The 25,567-nt window shown below is 39.1% G+C and overlaps 1 protein-coding gene across 2 annotated transcripts in view; it reads left to right on the top strand.

Moving 5' to 3' along the window:
* INSC (INSC spindle orientation adaptor protein) overlaps positions 1-25,567 on the top strand; it is a 133,522-nt gene that overhangs the window by 50,240 nt on the left and 57,715 nt on the right. For both annotated transcript variants that reach the window (XM_007057095.3, XM_037899746.2), the window contains 2 exons: positions 1,542-1,655; positions 11,406-11,531. In XM_007057095.3, the coding sequence (XP_007057157.2) occupies positions 1,542-1,655; positions 11,406-11,531 (240 nt within the window). The remainder of the gene's footprint in view (positions 1-1,541; positions 1,656-11,405; positions 11,532-25,567) is intronic.

The following is a 25,567-nucleotide window of genomic DNA, read 5'->3' as shown; positions in this document are numbered from 1 at the left end:
TATCCCATCATACCATCTCCTCCATAAACTTATCGAGTTTAATCTTGAAGCCAGATAGGTCTTTTGCCCCCACTGCTTCCCTTGGAAGGCTATTCCAGAGCTTCACTCCTCTGATGGCTAGAAACCTTTGTCTAATTTCAAGTCTAAACTTCCCAATGGCCAGTTTATATCCATTTGTTCTTGTGTCCACATTGGTACTGAGCTTAAATAATTCCTCTCCCTCTCCGGTATTTATCCCTCTGATATATTTATAGAGAGCAATCATATCTCCCCTCAACCTTCTTTTGGTTAGGCTAAACAAGCCAAGCTCCTTGAGTCTCCTTTCATAACACAGGTTTTCCATTCCTCGGGTCATCCTAGTAGGCCTTCTCTGTACCTGTTCCAGTTTGAATTCATCCTTCTTAAACATGGGAGACCAGAACTGTACACAGTATTCCAGGTGAGGTCTCACCAGTGCCTTGTCTAACGGTACTAACACCTCCTTATCACTACTGGAAATACCTCGCCTGATGCATCCCAAGACTGCATTAGCTTTTTTCACGGCCATATCACATTGGCGGCTCATAGTCATCTCCAATACTCCAAGGTCCTTCTCCTCCTCTGTTACTTCTAATTGATGCATCCCCAGCTTATAACTAAAATTCTTTTTTTTAATCCCTAAATGCATGACCATACACTTCTCACTATTAAATTTCATCCTGTTACTATTACTCTAGTTTACAAGGTCATCCAGATACATAGCTTCTCTTTCTTAAAAGCTGTATTTCTTCTTTGTAATGATAACATGCACTGGTGGAGAGAACAACATTAGATGTAACATCATGGAGCCTCTCCTCTTCTAACAACCCCCTTAATCTGTGCAAATGCAGTGGTACACATGCAAAACCAAGATAACGATTTAAAAAGAAAATATGCATTTAATCAATTACATTTACTGGCGACTTAATCAGTGTTTTTTCTGTCACAAGGCCATGCACTGACTATGATACTTCCTCTATAGTTTGAGGGTCGTTAATAGATTTTAGCAGAATCCTATTATAGAACTGTGGAAACTAGAAGAGGAAAAGGCCTGTTAGGTCAGTAGTCTGCAGCATTACTCTGGTGTAAAAATAGGAGATTCATAGCATTATGTCAGTTTTGAGCTAGGCAAATTAATCACCCTTTGCAAATCATAGAATAATTCCATGCTAAATCAAATAATGTTCTCCCAAATAATTGCAGTGCTCTTTGTTCAGTATTTTAAACGTTGTTATTTTCTTAATAGAGATCTCTATATAAAGAGGTGTAGGGGCAAATTCTACCCTCAGTTACATCTATGCAGTTGAAATAAATATGGTAACCCAATGTTAACAAGGGCAGAATTTGGCCCATACAATGTCTTTTTCTCTCTCTCTCTCCCTTCACTGTGTGATTAGTAACTTTGAAACTGGTTAAACTGACTAGATTCAGTTACTCCAAACTAAAAGAAAAAACACAGCTATCCCCCCTTGATTCTTTTCATTGGAAGTAACTGGTGTTTATTATCTTTTTGTGTTGCACAGAATCTTGTGAGACAAATAAATTCATCAGATAATATATATATCACCGAATCATCTACCAGTGGTTTATTCAGCCTTACCCAAGAGGGTGCTCAGTTGTGCCGCATCATAGCTAAGGTAAGGTGCACACAAATTCATTCAATGTAGAGTTAACTGGCTTTTTTTTTATATAGTTGAAGTGGTCCAGTGGTGCAGAGCGTATTAGAACTGAAGTGATTACCTGCAGCTATCAATATTGGTTATACAAGGGATAAGAGGGCAAAGTATGTCACAGCTTTATAGAGGAAAATCTGCAATGCAGCCATTTGGCTGGGTTTCAAATGCAACCCAACATCTGTATATGTTACTGTGATGTATTCAATGAATTACTCAGTCCAATGCTTGTCCATCCTTTAAGGAAGCAGAACCATTAGTATGGTCTGATCTAAAAATCCATAGTTGAAATGTTGCCAAGTTTGTTTTGGTAACCTATCAAATTATTTAGAGCTCTCCTGTGGACAGCATTAATTGCATATTGGGTTTGGGCTTAATGTTATCAAAATAAACATTTCTTTAAAAAGTCCAGTCTTATCTCTACAATTGTGAAAAGAAATGTGAACAAGATGATGCAGGTGCATTTAGTATAATGTTACAAACATGTACATTGTGGGCTGATGTGATGTGACTCAGCAGTTACTTCCACTACTGCAAAATGGCTGTAAAATGATGATCTTCAGTTTTGGTAGCATTTGACACCCAATTTGCACTGGTGTAAAAGACTACACAAGGTGCAGGGCAGTAGTGAATCGGGCCCTGTGTATGTTCACTTTAAAAAAAAAGGTGTCATGAATGTCCCCTAATATATAGTAAATACGAATACCATATACATTTTTAAACCGCCCCATGCACACAAATACGTGCACATGTATAAAAAGGGCTAAAGTGCCATGTAAGAAAATAAAATGCTAATTTACCAAAAGGTAAGATAGATCTATAGTGAAAATAATATTTCTCACATAGTTGTTTGTGTTTTTAAATGGATTCACTTTGGCTTTATTTGCAACCCTTTGTGTGCTATTTACTACTATAAATACTCATGGAAAATGATTTTTAAGCTTTTGTGTTTGAATACTCCCAGAAAGCAAGCCATGGAGATGACTGAATATTTCAAATAGTGAAGAAAGTAGAGAAAATCTCAGTGTGTTTGCATAAATGCTGTGACTAGAAAAGTAAGCGAAACCGGTCAAATAGTTTTTCACTGATCTCTATTTCCAGTGGTAAGATGATGATGATCTTGAACCTGCACAGGTGGACAGAAGGGGAGATGTGAGAGAGAGAGAGAGAGTCTTTCCTCCACTCCTTATTATTATTATTATTTTTGCCTTTCTGCAGAGGCAAACCACAGACCAAGTACTTTCACTTCCTGAATGCAAGGTCAGTACAAGTTTGTTACTGACACTAGAATGGACTTAGCACATGGTTCCACATTGGCCAGCAGAACTTTACCAGTGAAGGTCAGAGGAGAACATGTATCATCCTGTAGAAAGGTGGCAGAGCTCCCATTCTAGTTTCTAATCCCCAGAGCTCTAAGAGACATTCTGAGGCAGCCAGAATGCTTCCTGGAACTCCCACTGATTCCCTCTAACAAAGGCCCAAGACTATACAGACTCCATATAAAAAAGAATCTCCATCTACCGCTGAAGTGAAGGCACACTGGGGAGTGAAATGCCACAACTGTTTAACAGCACACTGCAACAACACATAAACCACAGGGGAGCTGAAGGCAGGTAGAGTGTTATTACCATGGCCAGAATGTTAGGTTGAGTGCTATGGAATCTTTAATTTCATGAAGGTCAGGGCCTCTGCAAGCAATTCCAGCAGCCCCTTACATGATGCTCACCCTTGGTTCAAAGAATATTGACTCAGAGGGAAACCACCTAATGTTATCACCACTGCCTACAGTACCCTGGGCTTTTTTTTTTTTTTTGAGGGGCGGGAGGAGTCTCTCATTAAAGTACTTTTCATGGACAAGCCACCTTGGGTAATGACAAGAATATAACCTGTAGCAAAGTGGCCAGGCCACATTGGTAGCCTCAGTGAACATAGACACACAAAGATGCATCTTCATCTGTGCTTGGGAAGGAGTGTTAGACATTCTGATGGGTCTGATTTTTCAGATGTTCTCATTTCCATTTCCCCTTGACTTAACTGGAATTGTGTGAGAGCAGCATTTCTGAAAGCCAGTCCCTAAACTGTTGAACTGTGAGGGAGATTTTATAAGGGTGAATAACTGATCCATGTGCTTTTCACTCTGCTAAGAGCAGAATTTGTCTATGAAACACAAACAGCTTTATGCTGTAATTACAAATACACCTGAATAATAAATATTAATTCTAGCAAACAAATGACTTTTGCTAATACCAAATATCCCTACAAAATGCATGCATGAATCCAGCCTGTACAGTGTTGTCATGCTGACTCATCTGGAGTCTAATCTTGCCCCCAGTAAAGTTTAATGGCAAATGTCCTATTAACATCAATGGGTGCAGGATCAGGACAGAGCTGCCAACATGGTTCAGGCTAGATGTGGATCAAGTCCCTAACTCTATGTTGTCACTCAAAGCATACAGGATGTTGATATTAAAGGTAAACAGTACACATTGCAACAGATTATCCCTGTCTTGCGTTGGTAGGCAGGATGTAGAGAGTACAAAGAATATTTCCCTGCACAGTTCCAATGGGAAGGCTAGAACTTTTTAAAATTGAAACAAGACTTCCCTTTTGTCTGTCTGTTTGTCTGTTCTTTGGGAGAGGCAGACAGGGAGCAGTTATGCTGTGAGAAGCTTGGGCCAGGTATGAAAAATCCTCAGTGCCGTACCTAGAAACGACTCATTTGAAACCCCAGATATGTAAGTAAATCAGGGAATGTCTAGAAAGATGCAATTAGGTTTATTCCTTTTATTTCTTTATGGCTTGTGGATTCCTCTGTGTTAACCTCAGGTGCTTTAGTTTTGCTTGTAACCTTTAAGCTGGACCTCAGAAGAGCTATTCTTGATTCTTGATCCTTGTAGATGGCTTTTTTTTTAAATCTAGCAAAAGCCTGAGTTCCCAGATGTATTTTTTTCTTTTTTTTAATTAATAAAATTTACCTTTTTTTAAGAAAAGAATTGGATTTTTGTGACATAAAAGGTTTGTGCACATGTTTAATTAGCTGGTGGCAACAGCTGATTCCTTTTTTTTTTCTTTCTCAACTCTTCCCTGGACGGCGGGTGAAAGGGCTTGAGGGTACTGCAAAGGAAGGAATTTCCAAGTGCGCCTTCCTGGGTTCTCAAAGGGGTTTTGCCCTTAGGGGGTAGCAGCATCTACCAATCCAAGGTCAGAGAAAAGCTGTAACCTTGGGAGTTTAATACAAGCCTGGAGTGGCAAGTATTAATTTTTAGAGTCCTTGCAGACCTCCACCTTCTGCACTCAAAGTGCCAGAGTGGGGAATCAACCTTGACACCACGCCTCTGTGGGGGTCTGCTCTGGCCCTCTCCACCAGCTTTTCTGCTGGCTGCTTGCCACGCCTCTCCACCAGTTGCCCTGCTAGCCACTTGACATGCCTCTCCACCAGCTACCCGCTCACCAAGATGTCTTCAGGGCCCCCACTCACACTTAACACAGCTCTTGGTGAGTTCAGCTCTCAGTGATTTCAGTTGCTAGTGGGAGAACCTCACTGCTAGTGCACCATGGGCAGTCTCTTGCAATAGAGACGCTGTCCCAAAGTAGGTCTAATACTTAGACCTAGGTATCAGTGAGTTCAGCTCTGCAGCATGTAACAAGACTCTCAATAGAGTCTAAATTAGCTTTTTTATTATACCATGGAAAGAGGAAGGATCAAATAGTGTCTGAGACTCTTAAACAGGGCCCACACCACCAGGTACACATACCTGTCTCCACCATCTCACAACTCATTGGTCTTTGGAACCCAGTCTAGCGAATGCTGTTCAGTTGAGGGTCAGTCCCTCCGTTGGGGTATGCCAGGTACAGTTCTGCTGCCCTCGGTTCACATAAGAAGGGTAGCAACCCTTTATTATGCCTGCCCCAATAACAAGGAGACTGGGGATCCAACACCAGCCACAAGTGATCATTTGGGCAAGCAGTCCCATCACGCTGAGCACCTAGGCAGGGTGGGTGTGTCCATGCAAACGAGATCAGCTTCTGAAGTCTTTTCCCACACCTCACCACTAGATATCGGGGAGAACTCATCCAGACTCTGCTTACAAGTGCAATCTGAATGACTGGTAGAAACTGGCAACAACGTGAGAGGCTTAAATTGTCCTAAATTGGTATTTGAGCTCCACTCTGTGGTGTCCATAAAACAATGTTAAAATGCCTTATTTGAGCAAACATGGAACTGTCAAATGGGTCAGAAGCATCCTTTCAAATGGCCTCTTTACCATTGTGCGACCCCAGGGTTGAGTCTGAGGAAAAAGTGGTTTGTCTAAGGTCAGAAGGTTTTTACCCACTCACTTATGGCTAATATTTATATGGCAGTAGCACAAGACGTGCCAAACATGTTCCAAACAGTGAAGTAGAAACGTTCCCTTTCTCAAAGAACCTTTAGATGTTGCCAACTTAATGTTTCTTCTTTGAAAAAAATAGTGGATGCATCACCCAGTTGGATAGTGGATGCATCACCCAGTTGTATCATTATTTCTCCCATGCACTACAACTTATTGGGCCTGATTCTGTCACCCTGCATCTTGTTTAGTCACTTACACCAGTGCACAGTGAGCACACACCAGATCAGAATAGCAGTATTTTTATGTCCCTTTTGTATTCACTGTGCAGTGGCATAAGTGACTTTTTGAGATGCAGGGCAAAAGGAACCTGGAAATGAGTCCACGATTTCCTTCAGTAGCAAGGTGAAAATTGATGTAATTTTTTGTGAAATCTCAGCACCACACACACACACAAACCCCTCAGATATTGATGTTTCATATTAGCCCTATTTCAAACCACTATTCACTGGTGAAAGCTAGCGTGGGGGGGGGAGGGATAGTAATTTATAATAAACAAACAAACACACAAAATTGTTCATGCAGCTTTTAGATTCATTTTCCCTGAGCATGAGAATCTACTATCTCCATCCCATGTCTGTGCCCTCTTCCCCCACCTCCATCTCTCCCCCGTTTCAGGTTTCACAGATTATCTAAGAACTAGGGCATTAAAACCATGGTAAGGTTGTATGGCTAGTTGCATGAGGTTGATTTGTTTGATTCTTGGTGGAGTTTTTGTTCTTTTTTTTTTCAATATGTTACTTTGCTAAAGTTTAAAAGATTCTGAAATAAAAAAATCCCAAACTGAAAACCTATCTGGCCTGTTATTCCTGCTGAAAGCACATTATATTAATTAGAAACAAATAGTTTCAGTTTTTTGTGAAACCTAGAGTGTTCATGCCATTATGTCAGATTCTAAAACTGTGTGGTGGGAAAGAGTTATTCTTTTGACCCAGCCTGGCAGAAGATCAGTTGGGTCACTTTAGTGCTTACTCAGCAGTATTAAAAGTAGCATCTCTAAAGCAAATGAGAGACAGGGAGGGAGAAAGGAAGTCCTGTAAGGGGAAACCCTAGGAACAGATAAACTAGTTTTGTGTGTGGTGGTGTTATTCTGAATAAAGAAAAAGCCCAGGATTTGGCTGTAAGTTTTGGACAATAATCCATTTTGTGTGTGTGTGTGTGTGTACATGTACATGCCATAGTGACAATGGGATGGAGACCCTAGTAATGTGTATATACTTTTAAAAGCAAACAGAATTAAAGCAAGGGCCTGGCATAAGTTACTGGCTGTATCATTGTCTGGCCATTGCAGGGCTATTTTCACAAAATACTTCTCTTTATTACAGTATGTCTATTATATTTTTGTTCCCTTGGACCTTCCATGTCAAGACTCATTAATCATGGAATGATCATTAAAAATCAGTCATTAGGCTTTGAGATCATAGGGAGACCTCAACAACCTGAGTTATAAATCTTACCCATAGAGTCTAGCACTTGTGGAAAATTGGTTTACGTGAAACAGATTGTTTCTAAATTAATTCTGCTTCATGACAGCTAAAAGAACCAACAAAAGCCAATAACAAATAAATAGTACATAAATAAAGGAAAAATACCACTCAAGAAACAGACCTTGCTGTAAGTGAATCTAATTACCAGATGAACAATTAAGGGGTAATACTAATGGCTTGTGATTTAATACTATGCTAATAGTCTCCTTACAAGAGAGAAATGCTAAGGGTGAAGCTGCCAGTACTGGGCTTGATATTCTAATTCAAGCCCCTTAATTATGCCCCAGAGTGCTCAGTCCCTACAGTACTCAGAGGAACTGAAGGCAATATAAGATGCTATTCTGATTGCCGGAACATTTTGGTACATTTAGTTTGGCTCAGGTTTCAAGCAAGAATTTGGGTGGGAAAGGGGAAAGTGGGCTTAGATATGTCAGAAGCTCTTGGAAACAGGCACAGCTCTGTGAGCTCAACTTCCTTGTTTTCTCTGAATTAGTTCACACATCTCTAATTATTACGTATTTTAATCTTCATCAGGCTAAATCCTTCTATAATCAGTATTAAAGGTGCAGATACCTGTTCTTGCAAGATGCTGAGTGACTCCTGGGAAGTGCTGAGAGTCTTCAGCTCCCCTTGAAGTCAGGAGCAACTGAGAGCTTTTGGGTTTGGTGTTTGTTTATCTCAAACTTCAGTACAGAAGCAGAAATCTCCCTTTTTGGCTTTCCTAGATTCATTACTTATGATCAACTCTTTACATCTCTTCAATCTCAATACAGCCCATAGCTATGAAACAAATAGATAGTATATCCTGCTGAGCAAGTTGTCGATAACTCACGTTCTGCCCATGTTAGACAAAAGCAGGATGGCTGTTATCACACAGAAAGCTTGCAATAAATGTGCCACCATTGTTTGGGAATTAGTAGTGTCATCCACTCTAAACGTTCACTTATTAAGACTGAAGTACAGAAATACAGATCTTCAATAAAGAGCAATGTTCAGTGTGTCCTCTTTGTATCTGACAAACTGCAAGGACTTTAGAATCTGAAATAATCAAATGCCTGATTGCACTGGGGTTAGAAAAGGTGCAGTGCACTAACTCTACTGTATCTTTTTCATTGGTGTGTTTTGAGCTTAATTAATTAATATTTGAAAAGCACTTTTATATCCTTTGATGGAAGAAAGATATGATTGAAACATAAAGTAATTTTGTTGGTATATTGCCTTCATTAATTTTAGAGATTCAGTAATGAGCTATGTGGTAGGTTTTGTGCTTCTGCTGTGTATATGCTTTTTATACGTTGTCAGGATGATTGTAGGAGCAAATTCTGCTCTCAAATACATGCATACTACTTCCATTGATATCAGTGGAAATTACACATGCATAGCCAAAGGCACAGTATAAAATTTCTACCTTGATTTATTCAGAGCTCATCTTTCAAAATTCTGATGTTTTTTCAAGTAGTGTCACTTTGTTAGATTTAACATACTCTAAACAAACTCTTCTACTGTTTGTATTGTTTTCATATATAGAGACTGCAAAATCGTACAGTATTTTATTTTCATTCCAGAAATCAATGTTTGATTCATATTCATGCCATAACCCCCATGTCAATAAAGTTCTGTGTGTCACAGTATTTCTAGGCATCACAAGTGGTAAAAGAAGACAAAAATGAAAACAAAGAAAAAACCACACCAAAAAGACAGTTCTGTGAAATTGAAAAATATCTTAATACGTGGACCTTTCAGGTGTATTTAGGAAGATGCCTGCGGATTTCTACCTTTACTGAATGTCATTTGGTTCATGTTTGATTATTTTTAATTAGTTCCTGGAATCTCCAAGTGCTTTAGGCTAAGCTCTTTCATCTATTGTCAACAAAAGAGAGAACACATTTCAAATGCTTCCATCTTGATTATATCTTTGCTTTTACATAATTGAAGGCAATATGTAGTATAAGCACTGCCTTAACATTTGAAACAAATTAGTAAAAATAGGATAAAAACATGGAAAGTGAGTGTGTGTCTGGATTTTTAAAATTTATATTTACATTTATTCCTCTTTATTAATGATGTCATTCATTATGCCAACTATACACAGAAGAATGGAGGAACTCAGTCAAATTCTAAAGTGTTCAGAGTGCATGCAACTCCCACTGAAGTCAATTGGAGTTGTAGGTGCTCAGATTGTCTCAGGATTTGTCTCCAATTGAAGATTTATAAAGGGTAGGATTTAATAATACTTCTGACTAATTTTTAGGAATCAGTGAATGGATTAGCGTTTATCTCTTGAATTTGCAACATTATTCAGAGTCATATGGGATGTGACTCTTACTTGTTTTATGATAGCACTTACAGACCCCAACCAAGAGCTGTACAAAACGTAGTCAGAAACACTCAACCTTATCATGTAAATAGACAAGACAGACAGAGTAGGAGAAAGGAGGTGTTAGTTTCCCATCAGCAAAATGGAGATACTAAGTCACAGAGGGAGTGAGTGACTTGCCCCAGGTCACACAAGCAAGTGTGTAACAGGACTGGGAAGTGAGCCTAGTTTCTCAAGTCCCAGTGCATGTAACCACAAGGTCAACCTTTTTCTCTTAAGCTTTTCTGTAGCAGCTCTCATTAGTCTCTATTTTAACAGAATGTCAGTATTTGATATTTTCATTAATATCCTTTTGGGATAGTTTCACCCCCTGTGTGTGTGTGTGTGTATCCACTTAGTGAGGAATGGACCAAGAGACTTGGGGAGAAGACTGACTGCACCAAAGCACCATCTGTATGTCTGAGAGATGATTATATACATGATTATGTTAGGGATGGGAAAACTTGTTTAGGCAAAGTAAGATCTAGCTTTGCCCAATGCCCAACCGGAACCCAGATCTTTGTTCGGGTTTACATAATTTCATCAGAGTCTTCCCCAGATGCAATCAGTCCTCAAGTGCAATCTTCCTTATGGATTCTGTTCCCCCTCACTTCTCTAACAGCTATCACCATTCCTAACTTTTTTTTTTGCCTTTTTACTACTGTTCACACCCTTGCATGTGTTTAGATATTATGCAAGGATGTCTGTCTCCTTGCTGGACTTAATACTCTAGATCTTCTCAGTCATTTGGGCCTCAGAATGAACAGCTTGCCTCTCATCTGAAATCCCAGAATTTGAAAGGTGGTGTTTACATTAATAGTAGTCCTTTGGAATAGTAATGAAAAGTGCCATAATGTTATCTTTTTATAAAGGCAAAATTGGATATGTTTTAAGGATGATCACTTGTATGGATACACACATACATTAATCTCTAATGCATCCCTGTAACATTTTGGCAACATATGAGGCCAATAATGGTGTGTGTGTGTGTGAGAGTGAGAGTGAGAGAGAGAGAGAGAGAGAGAGAGAGAGATTCAGAAATTTGGAAGATTGTAAAGTATTTGCAGTGGGTTTCTTATTTTTCCCCTAAAACCAATATTTACTGGCAGAACCTCTTCTTTCCCCAGCTAAATTTTTCAAGCAAATATTGCTACCACCCCAAGACTGGAAATTCTAATGATAATTCTGTGTATAATTTTCACATGTATGACAAGTTTAATTAAAATGGTGTTTGTAAATGGTAAAAGTCAATAGTTTAAGCACACCTCCCGCTGAGGCTACATTACTCTTTCATCTCCTAATTTATAAGCACTAATCAATTTGACTCCTCTGTGCAATCTTAACACCTTTTTTGTTGTTGTGGCAGTAGTTAATTTGGAGAAATTACTGAAAAAACATTTATTATCCCTGATCTTTCAAAAAGAACAATGAAGTGCAAAGTCGTCATTAGTGTTGTTGACCTGTGTTTGCTTTCCTCTAACAGGAAGGAGGTGTTGTTGCTCTCTTTAAGATCTGCCGCCAGGATTGTTTCAGGTGCCTTTATCCCCAGACTCTCAGAACACTGGCATCTATATGCTGTGTGGAGGAAGGGATTCACCAGCTGGAAAAGGTATTGTTACTTCAATGCTCCTTACAGTGATTGTTCAACAAGAACAGTGGAGTCCAATCATTAATCTCATCTAGTAATTGGTAACTTGGGAATGTGTTTGGATTCAGTTCAGGCTTGTGTTTGATACCCTGCTTGTGATGAGCTCAATTTTCCCACACTGAGCACATCTTCAATGTTTACACTATTAGTTTCAGCAATAACATTATCCCATTCAATTGTCTGTACAAATGATCTGTCTAAGTAGGGATAATTTCCATAAGGCAAGTAGATGCATTGATGGCTGTGTCAAGAAATTATTGAAGTAATTACCTCTGAACTTGCTAAAGTCTTTGTTTAGAAATCCCCGTATTCCAAATAACCAAACCCTTGAAATGTGGAGAGCTTTAAACATGTTTAAGCCCTTTTTTCTGACATCCCTGCAAAGCACCTCTGTAGTAATGAGGTGACATATAAGGGGTATAATTGTATTAGTATAGAGACAAATATAATAGCTGAATGTTAGGAAGAGGCTTCCACCAATAAGCAATAAGTCATGTAGAAGACCATTTTAACACTGATAGCTGACATGAAAACATTATCCCGCAAAATTATTTGGACTGCTTATACTTTAATCCACCATCACCCACAAAAGTACACTTCTATATTTAGGAAAATGAGCACTTCTACCAGTCACTAAATCATGATCTCATCCTTTGTGTTTCATAAAACACTCATCTTCTACAGTTGAATAATGTGCCTCTTCAAGTTAATGATAAATGATTTCACTGCTACTTTACATTGACATGTCTTGTAATTTACTGCCCAGAACTCAAGCAAAGTATGACAGCACATCTGCAGCAAAAATTAAAATTGTAAGCCTAGGTTTAATGAAGATGATAACTTCTCACATTTTTGTTGAAATAAGTGTTAGTTCAGACTAACAAAGGAAGAAGTCTCAAGAGTTCACCCATTACATCTGTAATAATCGTGGCAACAAAACTGCTAGAGGGGAAACAACCTGTTAGATCTAGTCTAGGCCATTCCCGGCAAAGTCAGGATGTAGTCCCTTGATATAGGACATACCAAATATTAAGATGACGTTCCAGAAGTCCAAGAAGAAGCAGTTGTCCTTGTGCTTATATGTCTATGGGCTGATTGTAATGGGGAGAGGAGGTGGGAAGGACAAGTTTGGACAAAATCAATTCTCTGCTGAGGTTTGACTATTTTTAACTGAGATCTTTACCATTGGATTCACCAGCTCATTTGTCAACTGGGCCTTCACTCCCTAAATCTGCACCTTCTCAGGATCTGTGCCTTGTCCATTAAGGGCCAGAACTGCAGTTGAGACGTTTCGTTTCCTCCGTCTGGCTAAACAGAATTAAGGTTCGTGACAGGAACATTCAATTGTTAGTGATGTAATGTGTGGCAGAGGCAGCTGGGTTTTTTTGTTTTTTTGTTTTTTTCCCTGAGGAGAAAGAAGCGAGGTGTAGCTGGAAAAGGGAGAAGCTAAAGAAAAGTAAGACAACTAAACAAATGTTTAATGGAGACTAAAGGGAATAGATCTACAATAATGATTATTTAGGCGGATATGATTTAATGAGGAAACAGAAGAGTTAATTCACGCTGATAGTGGAAAAATAGGACAGCTATGAGGAGAGCATACTTGGGTGATAGTTAATTTGAGTTATATTTGAGGGAGCTTAGGAAATTGGAAACGAAAAAGAAAATGACAGACCCCTATACCAGAGGTTCTCAACGTTTTTCTTTCTTTCTGAGACCCTCCCCAAACATGCTATAAAAATTCCACGGCCCACCTGTGCCACAATAACTGGTTTTATGCATATAAAAGCCAGGGCCAGAGTTAAGGGGTAGCAATCTGGGAAATTGTCCAGCGCCCTATACCACAGGGGCACCATGAAGCTAAGTTGCTCAGGCTTCTGCTTCAGCCCCAGGTGGCGGGGCTGAGGGCCTCAGGCTTCAACTCCATGCAGTGGGACTCCGGCTTTCTGCCCTGGGCCCCAGCAAGTCTAACACTGGTCCTGCTTGGCAGACTGCCTGAAACCTGCTTGCGGCCTCCCAAGGTGCCCCAGACCCCTGGTTGAGAACCACTACCCTATACTAACCTTAAAACAGCCATCTATCACTCTATGAGCTAGAATTTTGTGGCTGTTGAGGATGTGTATATGTTTATGGATTTAGTAAACTGTTCCTGAAGGGAGGAATGTTTCACACATCAGAAAGAAGAGGGAGAAATTCAAAACAAAGTAATATTGAACTGAAAAATGGAAACACTTTGTTTCAATTTTCAAAAAAAAAAAAAAAATTTCCAGCTAAAACAGTTCAGTGAAATGGACATGATTTTCTGTGGAAAAAATGTTTTGGCTGAAAAAGGTTGCCCAGCTCTAGTTGGGATTTAACTTGCTGTTCTGTGCATCATCATCATCAGACCATAGGAAGGAGGACATTTAACACCAGAAGGAGAGCATTAGAACTTCAGCCCACTTTGATACTGTACTTTTAATGCAGAAAATTCATTAAAACTGAAGATGTATTGTATCCAAAACAATTTGGATTGGATAATTCAAGACAAAATAACATTATTTGACAATTAGGCTTCAAACCCATTAATGCTTGTAAAGAACCACCTAATGGAATATTTAGTGGGGAGCTGAGCTAACAGGGAATGGTATACTCATGGAAACAATTATAGGGCTTAGTGACTGGAGACGTTAGAAATATTTTCTTTTATTTCTCCAATTTCATGCAATCTCACAAATTCAGTGGTAGAATAAGCGTGTCTGGGCTGATGTAAATGCTATTAAAGTAGGGAAACCACCAAGACAGTGTGGTGGTGTTTACAGAAGCAATGGGAATACACTTTAGTCTGATGTTTTTCATGGATTTTAAAACATTTGAACACTAAAGTAGCATAATTACATTATAAAGAAATTCTAACATGAATGAAGCTATAATGAGGACATAGAACAGGTACTCTATGGGAGATGGGGACGAAGGTTAAACTAACCTTGGTCAATGTTCTCTGTGGAGAACTGTTTGTGAATACAGCCTTACCTCTTCTGATATGTATTTGACGCAGATGTCTAATGACAAACCCCTAGGAAGCGGGAGGAGAGTTTTGGACAAGACCATATTGTACATGTGACATGTGGGGAACAGTATGAATACTGGGATCACTCATAGTGTCCTTTTAAAATTCAGAGGACAATGATGTGCTTTCTTCAGCTAGGTTCCTCCATAAGGAGGATTATCTAAGGGAAAGAATGGTGCAGAATTAAAATGTTTGGTCTGTGTAATGGCATGCAAAAATGTGTGATGTTTGGTTTCCTTCCTTTTCACAATTCAAAGTTTGCTTTACACGAAGTGTAGTTAAAATGGGCATTTTCACAATGAAGATGTGAAAAAAATGTGTTTCTACATGTTTTCATTGTGAAGCCATCTTGCTTGGACAATAAGCCTCGTTTCATTTAAGATATTCATGTAACACAGAGGATTCTTTGCCTAAATGGGCTATTTAACTTCATAATGAAACACTTGAGCCCTGATCTTGCAATGGCTTCCACTCATGCAGCCCCCTGCGCTACATTAATGTCAAAGGGATTCTGTGTCTGCATAGCTTGTTTGTAAGGATTGGGGTCTAAGGCATGATTCTTTTGTACTTGTATATTTTTGCAGTAAAAATGCAACACTTACATCAAGGCTCAATTGTGTGATCCTTAGTCAAAACTCCCATTGGAGGAAAAGATCTGCAGGATCAGGCCACAAATGGCTAATTATTGCAATATAATATAATTAATACCTATCCTGTGTGAAGCATTAAATAATGCATTTAAAGGCTGCAACTCTCCATGGGTCTCGAACTGAGGCAACTGCAACAAAAACAAATGATCTTCACAAATATTCATTCAAACAGCTGCCCAAATATTAACATTGACCAGTACATATTTGTTTTAAATATTTAAAACGGCCCATGGAGCCAGACACCTGGAATCTATTCATTAAAATGGAAGTGATTCCAGAAAGAGGCTGATGACAACACTTGCTACTTTGATAAAACATTTGCACAAGGTGGGGTATACGTACAAAGCTTTTTAATATTGTACATTATGTACAATTGCCCATTTATGAGCTGTAAATTGCTATGAGTCCCTCAGTGAAAACACGTTAATTTAAATGGTGAATTACTGCAAAAAGATAAGTTTAGGAATGGGAAAACAACTGTGAACTGAAACTTTTTTTGTGAAACTGAAATAACTTTGCAAAACCCCTTTAAATGTCAGGAAAAATCTTAACATTTAATATTATGTAGGGACCCTGCCTTGGAAAGACAGAAGCACATTATAACTTTACACATGGGTAGTAATCTTTGCAGGACTAGAATATTGTCCAGCAGTTTAGACTATATAGAAGAGTTTTTAACAATGGTCGTTTTATATGGGGGTAGGACTGTGTGAAATGTTTGCTGCAGAACCTGAAACCATGCATTTGTACATATTTTTGAGCTACTGAATGCTGATTTATTGATTTTGAAACAACTTCAAACTTTGTGGTTTTGACTGAGTGTTGTTTTGAGTTTCAGATTATTAAAGCCAAATACAGGTGGTTTGACCCCAGTGAAGAAAAACTTTGCATGAATCCTTGTCAGTTAACCCCCCCGAGTTTTACATAGTTCTGGTGAGAGGCAGAAATTGGAGATTAACTTTGAAAGTTTGGATGTGAGGATCTATGTGACTTGCTGTGGAGAATAAACACCCAATTAAGTTGATGGAGGCAGTGCCCAATGAAGTCAATGGCAAAGGACTGGCCCAACCGCGAGTCAATACTTTAGCTTTTCATTCCTTAATTTTTTGTAAATAAGTCTGAGTTGTCCTCACTAGAACTAGTCGAGAAAATCAGAGATTAGATAAAGAATACTCTTGCCACTTATTTCAGTTTAAACATAAAGACTAGCTCCATCTAGCTAAGGTACAGTAAAAAGTTGGCAATCCTAGGAAATGATTTTTATTATAAGCGAGCAGTGGCTTGCTACATTACTACTGGCAATGAGCAAATCTCATACAATTCAAAGGTTTGCTTCAAACCATCTGTAGTTTCAGATGCTTATTCAGACACCATGGATCTGTTACAGTGGGCTAGAAATCTTATGAGAATGGGCTTCCTTATGAAATTTCTGTTATTCTACCTGGGTAATAAGAACCTTTAAGGTGATATTTCAGCATTTTCATTTTAAATTTGTATCAGAAGGAGAAAAGAGAGAAGTCCCTAAAAGGGATATAACAGCTAAATTACTTTTTTTCCAAACTTAAAAAAAATTATGTTCAAGAGATGGGCAACAATTCAGTTTTACTCCAAGTAGGTCACTCATTTTAAATTAGGAAGAGGGAAGATGAGCTACATTGTTTTTAAGAAAGAGGGCTTTAAAATTAGATATTAATTCATAGAGATGTAGAGAAGCTTCCAAAATATGCATGAAATTCACTCCTATAGCTCGTTAAGAAACAACCCTTTGTTCTATTTCTCATGCATATACAGATGTCAGAATGTTATAATCGGTCTCAATTTTTCATGGGTCATCTTGACAAATATTTTCACATCATTGTCCATTTTGCAAAGTAGAGATCAGTGTTCACGCTTAAAAATGGTATTTTGGTGAAAGCAAAACTTTGGGAAAGTGCATGAATGGGAACATAATTTCTTTAAAGAGAAAAATACTTTCCTTAAGAATGTTTAAAAGACAGAATGCATTAGTTTATGGGCCAACTGCATATTGGGTTACTTTAGAGAAAGGGGATTTAATCCACACATTCTCTTCATAACCTAATGAATGCCCTCGGGCTAAAATGTCATCTCTGATTGTATTTTCTATTTCTAGTTTGCACATTGTTCTTTATTTTGCAGCAAATAGGGCTGACATGGCATTGGTCCCATTTCCTTAGCTCGGTCGGTTGATAGCTGGGCTTTGTAATAATTTTTGATGAAGTTACGAATAATAATTAGGAGCAGATAAAGACACTTCTGTTCATCTAATCATGAGTGAGGAGAATGACCTCTTCTGTGAAAATGAGACAAGCTCAAACAACTCAAACAGTTCGCTTACACTTTGTCCTTTCCATCTAGAGCTGGTAAATAAATGTCACAGTTGCCATTGTTTAATTTTATAGGTCACCGAGAAGATTGTTGTAGCAACAAAATGGCAGAAGAACATTAAGCAATAGTTAGGGGGAATAATGTTTCCAAAGGTGCGTGGCAGCCAGGCAAATCTATTTCAACATCCGAGTTCATGGCACAATTAGATAATGTAAAGTTCTAGACTCGCAGATCTGATTTATAGGAGTGTGCTTCTCAATGAGGCCGTTTTAATTAATTGGCAGTGAAAAATGTGCTGGCTTTGGCAAATTCCATCTTTGTCAAAGCCCCAGCAAGATTCATTAAATCCTATCTAAGAGTGACTCCAGGGATTGCCGTTTTTCCTTTTGGCTTCATACACGTTATTTGGTGGCTACACTTTTATCTTGTGATTACATGACTATCTATGCATTATTAGTATATTCATCTCCATTCAACAAGTTTTCATGCAAGAGCAATAGGACTGTTTAAGTAACTGCAAAGTTTGTGTTGTACTTAGAGTATGAAGTTTGCTGATTGGGTTACAATTATAGTGAAATTCACTTACTGAATCATTTAACATTTCCACCTTACAAACTTGGTAAAAGGGATGAAATTTGGCAGTAAATTTGTGTAATCTTTTAATCTGTTCAAATCCTAGTACTGGTTATAATTGATGAAAAGTAATCAGATTTATGGGAATACCTTTCTGATCACGTCAGGAAAATACAGTGCATACTTGACAGCCTTGTTCAGGATACATAGATGTCGGGGGAGGGGAGGAAGTGCCTGTTAGGTTAGGATTGAAGGACTTTGCCAGATCTATGTAGGGAAACCTATAGAGTACCTTCCTGGGCTTAGGCCACTGCTATTATCGCTATTCCATTAAGTAACTAATTTCAATTACAGATTTTTAGAAGAGGGAGAGGGGTGCTAGCATGAATACGACGAGAGATGATTATGTGGACAGATATGGCAAAATAGGACATTAAATCTAATCTAATAAACTAGTGAACACCTGCTGTTATAGGGCATGATTTGTTTTTTGCCAGTAGATCACCATTTAGATAAGCTAGGTCCTGATTCTGCAAACACTTGCACATGTGCTTAGCTTTGAGCATGTGAATACCTCCATTGAATTCAATAGGACTATTCACGTATCTAAAGTTTGACACATGTATAAATGTTTGTAGGATTGGACCCTTGGATTGTAATAAATTTCACAAAGCAAGAAACTCAGATATTCATCATTAACCCTTTTCTCTGTTTTGCAAGACACATGTTGTTCAAGCACACCATTGGGTGATGGTAGATAGCGTGGGTGCTACATTAAAGGTTGTGCAAAAGTTTTGTAATGAAACCAGGTGACCTTCATCTGGTTTGGGTTCTGCCAGGTTCAGTAAAGCCTAGTCTACCTTAGATTAGAAAACTGGCATTGTAAGCACCTGCCATGCTCAACACACCTCATCCTGCAGCAGTGCACAGGCGTTGCATTTGCTCAGAGCAAGCCTCACTATGGTTCTATCTTGAGTTCAGCCATGTCTACTCTAGCATGGCAATGTAGCTAAAGAGCTGATGTTGTAGCTACCCCATGGCAATTCATCTGTGCAGCAGAGCCGGTGCAGTCTCCTCAGTGACCACTCTGTAAGGTATAATGTTTTGATTGCCTTCTTGTTCTGCACCACTGCAGTTTGTCAATTGTGTATGAACTTTTGATTTATAAGGTACAAATCAGGCAATCTGAAGATTGTTTTTTTTTTTTTTAGAATTGAAAATATATCTTAATACAACAATAATGTAACTTAAGCTTGCGAAATTCATGCTGTTATATGTTGTAAAATGCTTAACATTGTATACAGTTTGTTCTTTAAAATAAAATTGGAATTGCAACGTGGATTGCCACTCCCACAAATCTCAGTTTGGGGATCTGTGCTGGAGACAGGCACGCCCAATGCATTGGTACTTCTAGTTATAGGTTACGCTCAGATTTTGCAGTCTGCTAAATTAGTATTTCATGCTATTTATTAATTTTATACTGTACTAAATACTTCATTTGAAGCATTTCAAATAGCTGTAGATTTATTAATCAAAAGTCAGGATGTTAACAGAATATTGTAGATGAAAAATAACTGGAAGTCACCAGACAATGTTTATTATTTAGGGATTTATAGTAATCCATAAAATGATAATCAGGTCTATAAATGATCCATGAAAAGCATATAGGAAATCAGATGATTACATGGCTAATGATAGATTAGTATTTCAGTTAGGGAAAATGCACCTAGCAAGCAAGCTCACTTTTAAAATGAGAGAGAGAGAGGGAGAGAAGCTTGGTCAGCTTCTAAGCTGAGGGCATAGTTTAATGAAAATCAATGGAGACATTTAAAAAGAATGCAGGAAGAGGGAGATTTAGAGCAGCAAGTCCAAACATTCCCCCTCCCCCGCACACACAGGGGAAAGAAACAAGGAAGAAAAGGAATTGAAAAGAGATCTATGAAAAGAACAGCTTTCTTAACTCTCCTGGGTACTTTCTGTCCCTCTATCATCAGGAAACATTAGCATGTAGCATCTACGCTGGCATGCTGCACACACATGTTGAAATGTTCATTAGTCAATTGCAACCAGAATGGGTGGGGTGGGAAGGATTGAAAATACTTCCTCATAGAGACAGAGGAATTAAATCTTTCTTCCCCATTCCCCGCCCCCCACAACAGATTCTGTATTGGAGGCAGAGGGCAGCTAGGTGAATAATCTCACTGACACTTACACTTTGTCTTTCCCTTCTAATAGTGCTGTGCATGTGTAAAGTTACTTCAGTGCTTTCTCCCCCTCTCAGTTCCAGGGAGTTCTGACTGACTTCACTGAGCCAACTGCTAATTCTTACAATGGGTCTAGAGTTTTTTCAGAGCTCACTGCAAAAGAGAAACAACAGCAACCAACACTTCCTAACCAACCAACCAACCTTTGCCAACTATTGGGATATGCACAAAGTCATATTTCTCAAAGCGGTTGAAGTTAATATACAGGTGATGTTAGCAGATGTGGAGGCTTGTTTACGTGCACAGCTTAAGGTTGTTCAGTCAGGTTTGTTTGCAGGAAACCACTCAGATGTGGCAACTTGGGATTCAAAGATTGGCAGTGTCCCTCAAAACTAGAATGTCCCAGCTGGTTGTACAGAAACTGGGGATTTGTTTCAGATTCAATACAGCTGGTCATCTAGGGGTCTAGCCACCACACATCCCTAACTCCTTGTTCTGGGTTCCACCACTTCCTATTGCAGAGTTTTTTCTCTGCTTAGTACCATAGCTTCTTCTCTGCTTTAATGGTGTTTTCCACCAGACCTACTATGTATTCTCCTCCCCTCCTCAGTATGACACACCTAATGCTGGCATAGTCACTTACAATGTCTCCCTTTTTAAAGAAATCTTTGATCAACTATTGCAACAATAAGAGTCTTATCAAACAGTTTTGATTTGCAGATTGAGATAACTTTGAAGGTCAGTCTCAGTAGGAATTTCTTTGCTATTTAATGCCCCAGTTGATGGGATTTAGACTCCCAAGTGGTTAAATGTTTGAAACTGGGATTTAGGCTACACTGAGTGTAGCAAAGCCGAAATACCTTTACAAATCTGGGCCTGAGGGTGGTTGATGGTCTTCTAGTAGCCAAGGCAATCCTCACATGGGAGGGATGAGTGAATGATAGAAAAGATAAGCCATTATTAAGGGAGGCTCATGTACCTTAGCTTCACTGTCTGCAGGAACTGAACCAAGTTCTCTTTGAAATTAATAGGATTATACTGGTGTAATTTAGAGAACAATTTGGCCAAATGACACCAATTGAGAGAGGCAGTTGTAAGATCACCATGTAATATAACAGCAATATTCTCCTTCTTCCTGTGTGAATGTCGTATAAGTATAGTGCAAACTGTTAAGAGCTTCCCTGACACAAAGTGGAAAAAATAAATCTTGTTGCATGGTTGTCAAAAAAGGTTGAGGGAATAGGGAATATAAAAACCTTGAAGGAATATGACAAGGAGCAGGGGGTATTCTATACTTTGCCTAAAATTTTCAAAAGTGACTGGTGATTTTTTGGGGGGTCTGCAACTTGAGGCAGCTGAATGAAGCCTGATACTCATCAAGTGCTTGACACCCACAAGCCATTAAGTCAACTTTATAAATTAAATTCACTCCATAAAACTAATATTTACTTCACATTAAACTTCAAAGGATTCATGAGAAATGGACATTGCAGTGCATTGGCATTATAAATGTACAGCCCTTTCAGTTAGATGCAAGAATTGAGGACCAGACTAGGTGAATGAGTGAATATATTAAAGACCACTAGGTGGGTTTGTGGCAAGGTTCTAGCCATAATTGTTTAATTAATCTGGCCCTGCATTATGTAAACATAATTATCACAGGCTGATATTAGAAGCAAGGCAGGTTGATCATCCTTGGAGAGTTTAAAGAAGGTGGATCATAAGGAGTAGAAAAAGTGAGCATCGATCAAGCCTATGATCAAACGTGGAGCAAGAATCCCATGAAATCATGTGAGCCAAGTCTTCTATCCGACAGGAAGGAATGTTGTGTACAGTAGGAAAAGGAGTCTTACTTGTCTTAGCAATTGTTAAGGTTGCTGAACAAACCCTTCACTTGAAGCTGCTCCAGGGAAAATTATTCTCGCTTTGGATGGGAGTAATTCCTACCTAAAATGATTGTCTTGTGATATTATAGGGGTGTATGAAGTAAATGAGTGATTAGTTTGAAAATTCAAACGGCCAGAAATACAACTACTTAAACTTTGCATGTCATTTTTGTTAATTGTGGTTTCCTGTAGCATAGCACATACTTTGGATTGTGCAACAGTGTCACCCAGTGGAGCCTGAAATTATGACAGTTGCTCAGTTTATAATTACTTTCTCCCCCCCCCCCCCGACCCCAAATGTACTCTGGATTTGAAACCATAGGCCCCAGTTCAGGAAAGCATCCCTGTTCAAGGCAGTATTTAAGCACGTGTTTAAGTGTTTTCCTGAATCAAGGCTGTAGTGACTCATTTATTGACATACAATTCTTATCTTCCAACTTGCAGAACAGTTTTGCATCTTGACCCAAGTCATATATCTGTTTACCAGAAAGAAACATTTTGGGACTCAATTGATTTAAAAAAAAAATTTGTGTAAAAAAAAAAAACCTCTTTCAAAAGAGTTGAATTTAAACTTAGAGTATCTATTTCATTACAATCTATATTTAACAGTACATCAATCTAACCTCGCTTTGTGTGTAATCTCAATGCAGTACTCTGAAAGTCTCCATCCTTCTCCCTTAAAGAGGGTTAGATAGCCAAAATAGTTTGTGCTATTGCTCGCATACTAATCAATTATCTAGCATAGGCCTTGTCCTGCTCTTGTTGAAATCAATAGAAAAACTCCCATTTCTTTCAATCTGAGCAGGTTGAATCTCATTATCCATATATGTTCAGAAATGCTCTAGGGAGAATGCATCCCTTCCCTATAGCCCCTTTGTGCCAGTGCCCCTTTAGAGCATACATAGCTCCTGCAGCAGCATCCAGGATGAGAGGTGTATCAGAGCATTCTGGGGTGGGCTGGACACAGGAAGCGGTATGGTCAGGGCATCTTTACACCCCAGTGATTCCTTACTGCTGTTATATTTTCAAGCAATGATCTAGTGAGAGAGAGTGAGATGAAGCAGTCTTCAAGTTGCTCTGACCGGTATCCTCATCCTAGGCCATGTGCAACCAGACTCCCCTCTGCTCTCACACTGGCCTCAGTGCCCAAACAGCAGTGGAGCTGACCCACTGCCTCCAGCTATACCCCAAACCATTTAAAGGCACAGTACACATTTACATTTAAGAGGTGCACTGCTATCCCTTTGTTCTGGCTCTAGCACGGTGTGCCTTTCCTTTTTTGTGTTTAGGCACTTAACATCCCTTTAAAACTAATTAGCAGGTTCCCAAACCCTACCTTTTTTTTCTATTTAGTTCAAAACTAGTGCCACGTCCAGTTTAGAAAGAATAGTATATAAAGATCAGAAAAGACAAATCAATAAAGCAAAAGTAATCACCCTAATTTCAAGAAATATAAAATCTATTGACAGGTTTCAGAGTAACAGCCATGTTAGTCTGTATTCGCAAAAAGAAAAGGAGTACTTGTGGCACCTTAGAGACTAACCAATTTATTTGAGCATATTGGGTTTGCTAGTGGCTAGACTCTCCCTAACTGTGTCATAGTTAACTCTGGCTGACAAATTCCAAACAGTATGATGGATGTGTGACCTCAGAATAGCATCCTAGACAAACTGTGGGCCCTAATGTTTTCACCTGTGCATGACATAAACCGTGTATTTACTAAATGTAATATCCTCCCTGGCCCTGATCATTTCCCAGTCATTGCAGTCAGTTTATAGCAAGGATACTCCTCCCAGGAGTATCTAAGAGGGGCTAATTACAGGCTTCTGTACCTCAAACTTATAACAGAAATATGAATAGAGAGAAGGTGGGAGCTGTTAACTTAGCTCATCACTGACCATGACAACTTCTGTTGTTCTGAGTTAGAGGAAATTTCATTTTACTCTGTTAACAGATTTAGGACTCTTTATTTACCACATTTCATTCTGACCACCAAATCCCTTTACACTGAGGGGTATGTGGAAATTATTTCTCATGTAAACATTGCTGAGCCCAGCAGTGGCTAGATGCAAGAAAGCGTAATTGCTTTGCAATTGGCAAGGATGTCTGAAAGCATGGCTGATAAGTTTAGGCAAATTTATGCTGTCTTCAGATGCAGCAAATTTTAATATGTGATGGGTAGTGGGAGAATTTGTCTGGTCTTCAGGGAGTAGCATGTAGGGCAGTTCTGAAAATGTAAGACCATTTATTATGTGCCATATTCTGCCACTCTTACACTGAGTAATATTTTACTTTGCAAGTAGTCGCACTGAAGTCAGCAAGATTGCACTCACAGTAAGATACTACCAAGTGAGGAAGAATGGCAGAATTTGGCCTTACATTTTTTTTTCAGAAATTACTGTTCGTAATCACACCAATATAGTGCTATTTATCAAAGGATGTCAAAGCACTATATGGAGGAGAGTAAATATTATACCCAATATACAGCTTGAGCGCTGATGGGGAGAGAGACAGAAATCAAGCCGAGAGAGGATAAGAGAACCACAACAAGTCAATGACAGACTCCAAGTCTACAAGGAATAGACTCCTAGTCTCCTGATCTAACCACAAGACAACATTGCATCCCAGATTTAAAAAATATCCCAGGGGAAGAAGAAAAGGAGTTGTGTGTGTGTTAGAGCTATGTAAGTGTTATACAGCCTATTGCGAACGATGACTATTCCTAATGTGGTTGTGCGGGAGGATACTGGCCCTTTTCTGTGCCCCCATTAGGGTTGCTCACATCACAGTCGCTGCATTTGGGAGAGAACTGTAGCTGCACATCAGATGCTCCCACCCAGAAGCAACTGGGTGGGGAGTGGATGAGGCCATTTCTCCTCTTCCTCCTCCTTCTCCCCTCGCCCCCCCACACCCGCCCTATGATCTGACCAGTTGAGATAGCTGGAGGAGTTGTAGGGAGTATATTTCATCCTTCCATGGGCTGTAATATATCCCTTCTCTCCCCCTCCCCTCCCCACCCTACAACTGAGGAATCTCTCTGAGGAATTGTGCCTCAGAGAGGTCAGTGCCTACTGGGTTATATCAAAAGGCACTGTCTCAGTCTTTACTTGTATTGGCTTTACCACAGTAATTGTGCCATAGATAAAGTTGATGTCATATGGGGTAAGGATCATTATCCTGAATGCTGATCGCCCTTCATTCCATTTCCCTACACTGTAAGACTTCTCTTTTCAACAGGGAAGAAGCTCTTATCTCATTTTTAACACACCCCATTGACTGTGCTATAAGG

Source organism: Chelonia mydas, chromosome 6 (assembly GCF_015237465.2).
Source record: "Chelonia mydas isolate rCheMyd1 chromosome 6, rCheMyd1.pri.v2, whole genome shotgun sequence".
NCBI classification, from domain to species: Eukaryota; Metazoa; Chordata; order Testudines; family Cheloniidae; genus Chelonia; species Chelonia mydas.
The sequence above is the reverse complement of the archived record's forward strand: the minus strand, read 5'-3'. Positions and strand labels throughout refer to the sequence as shown.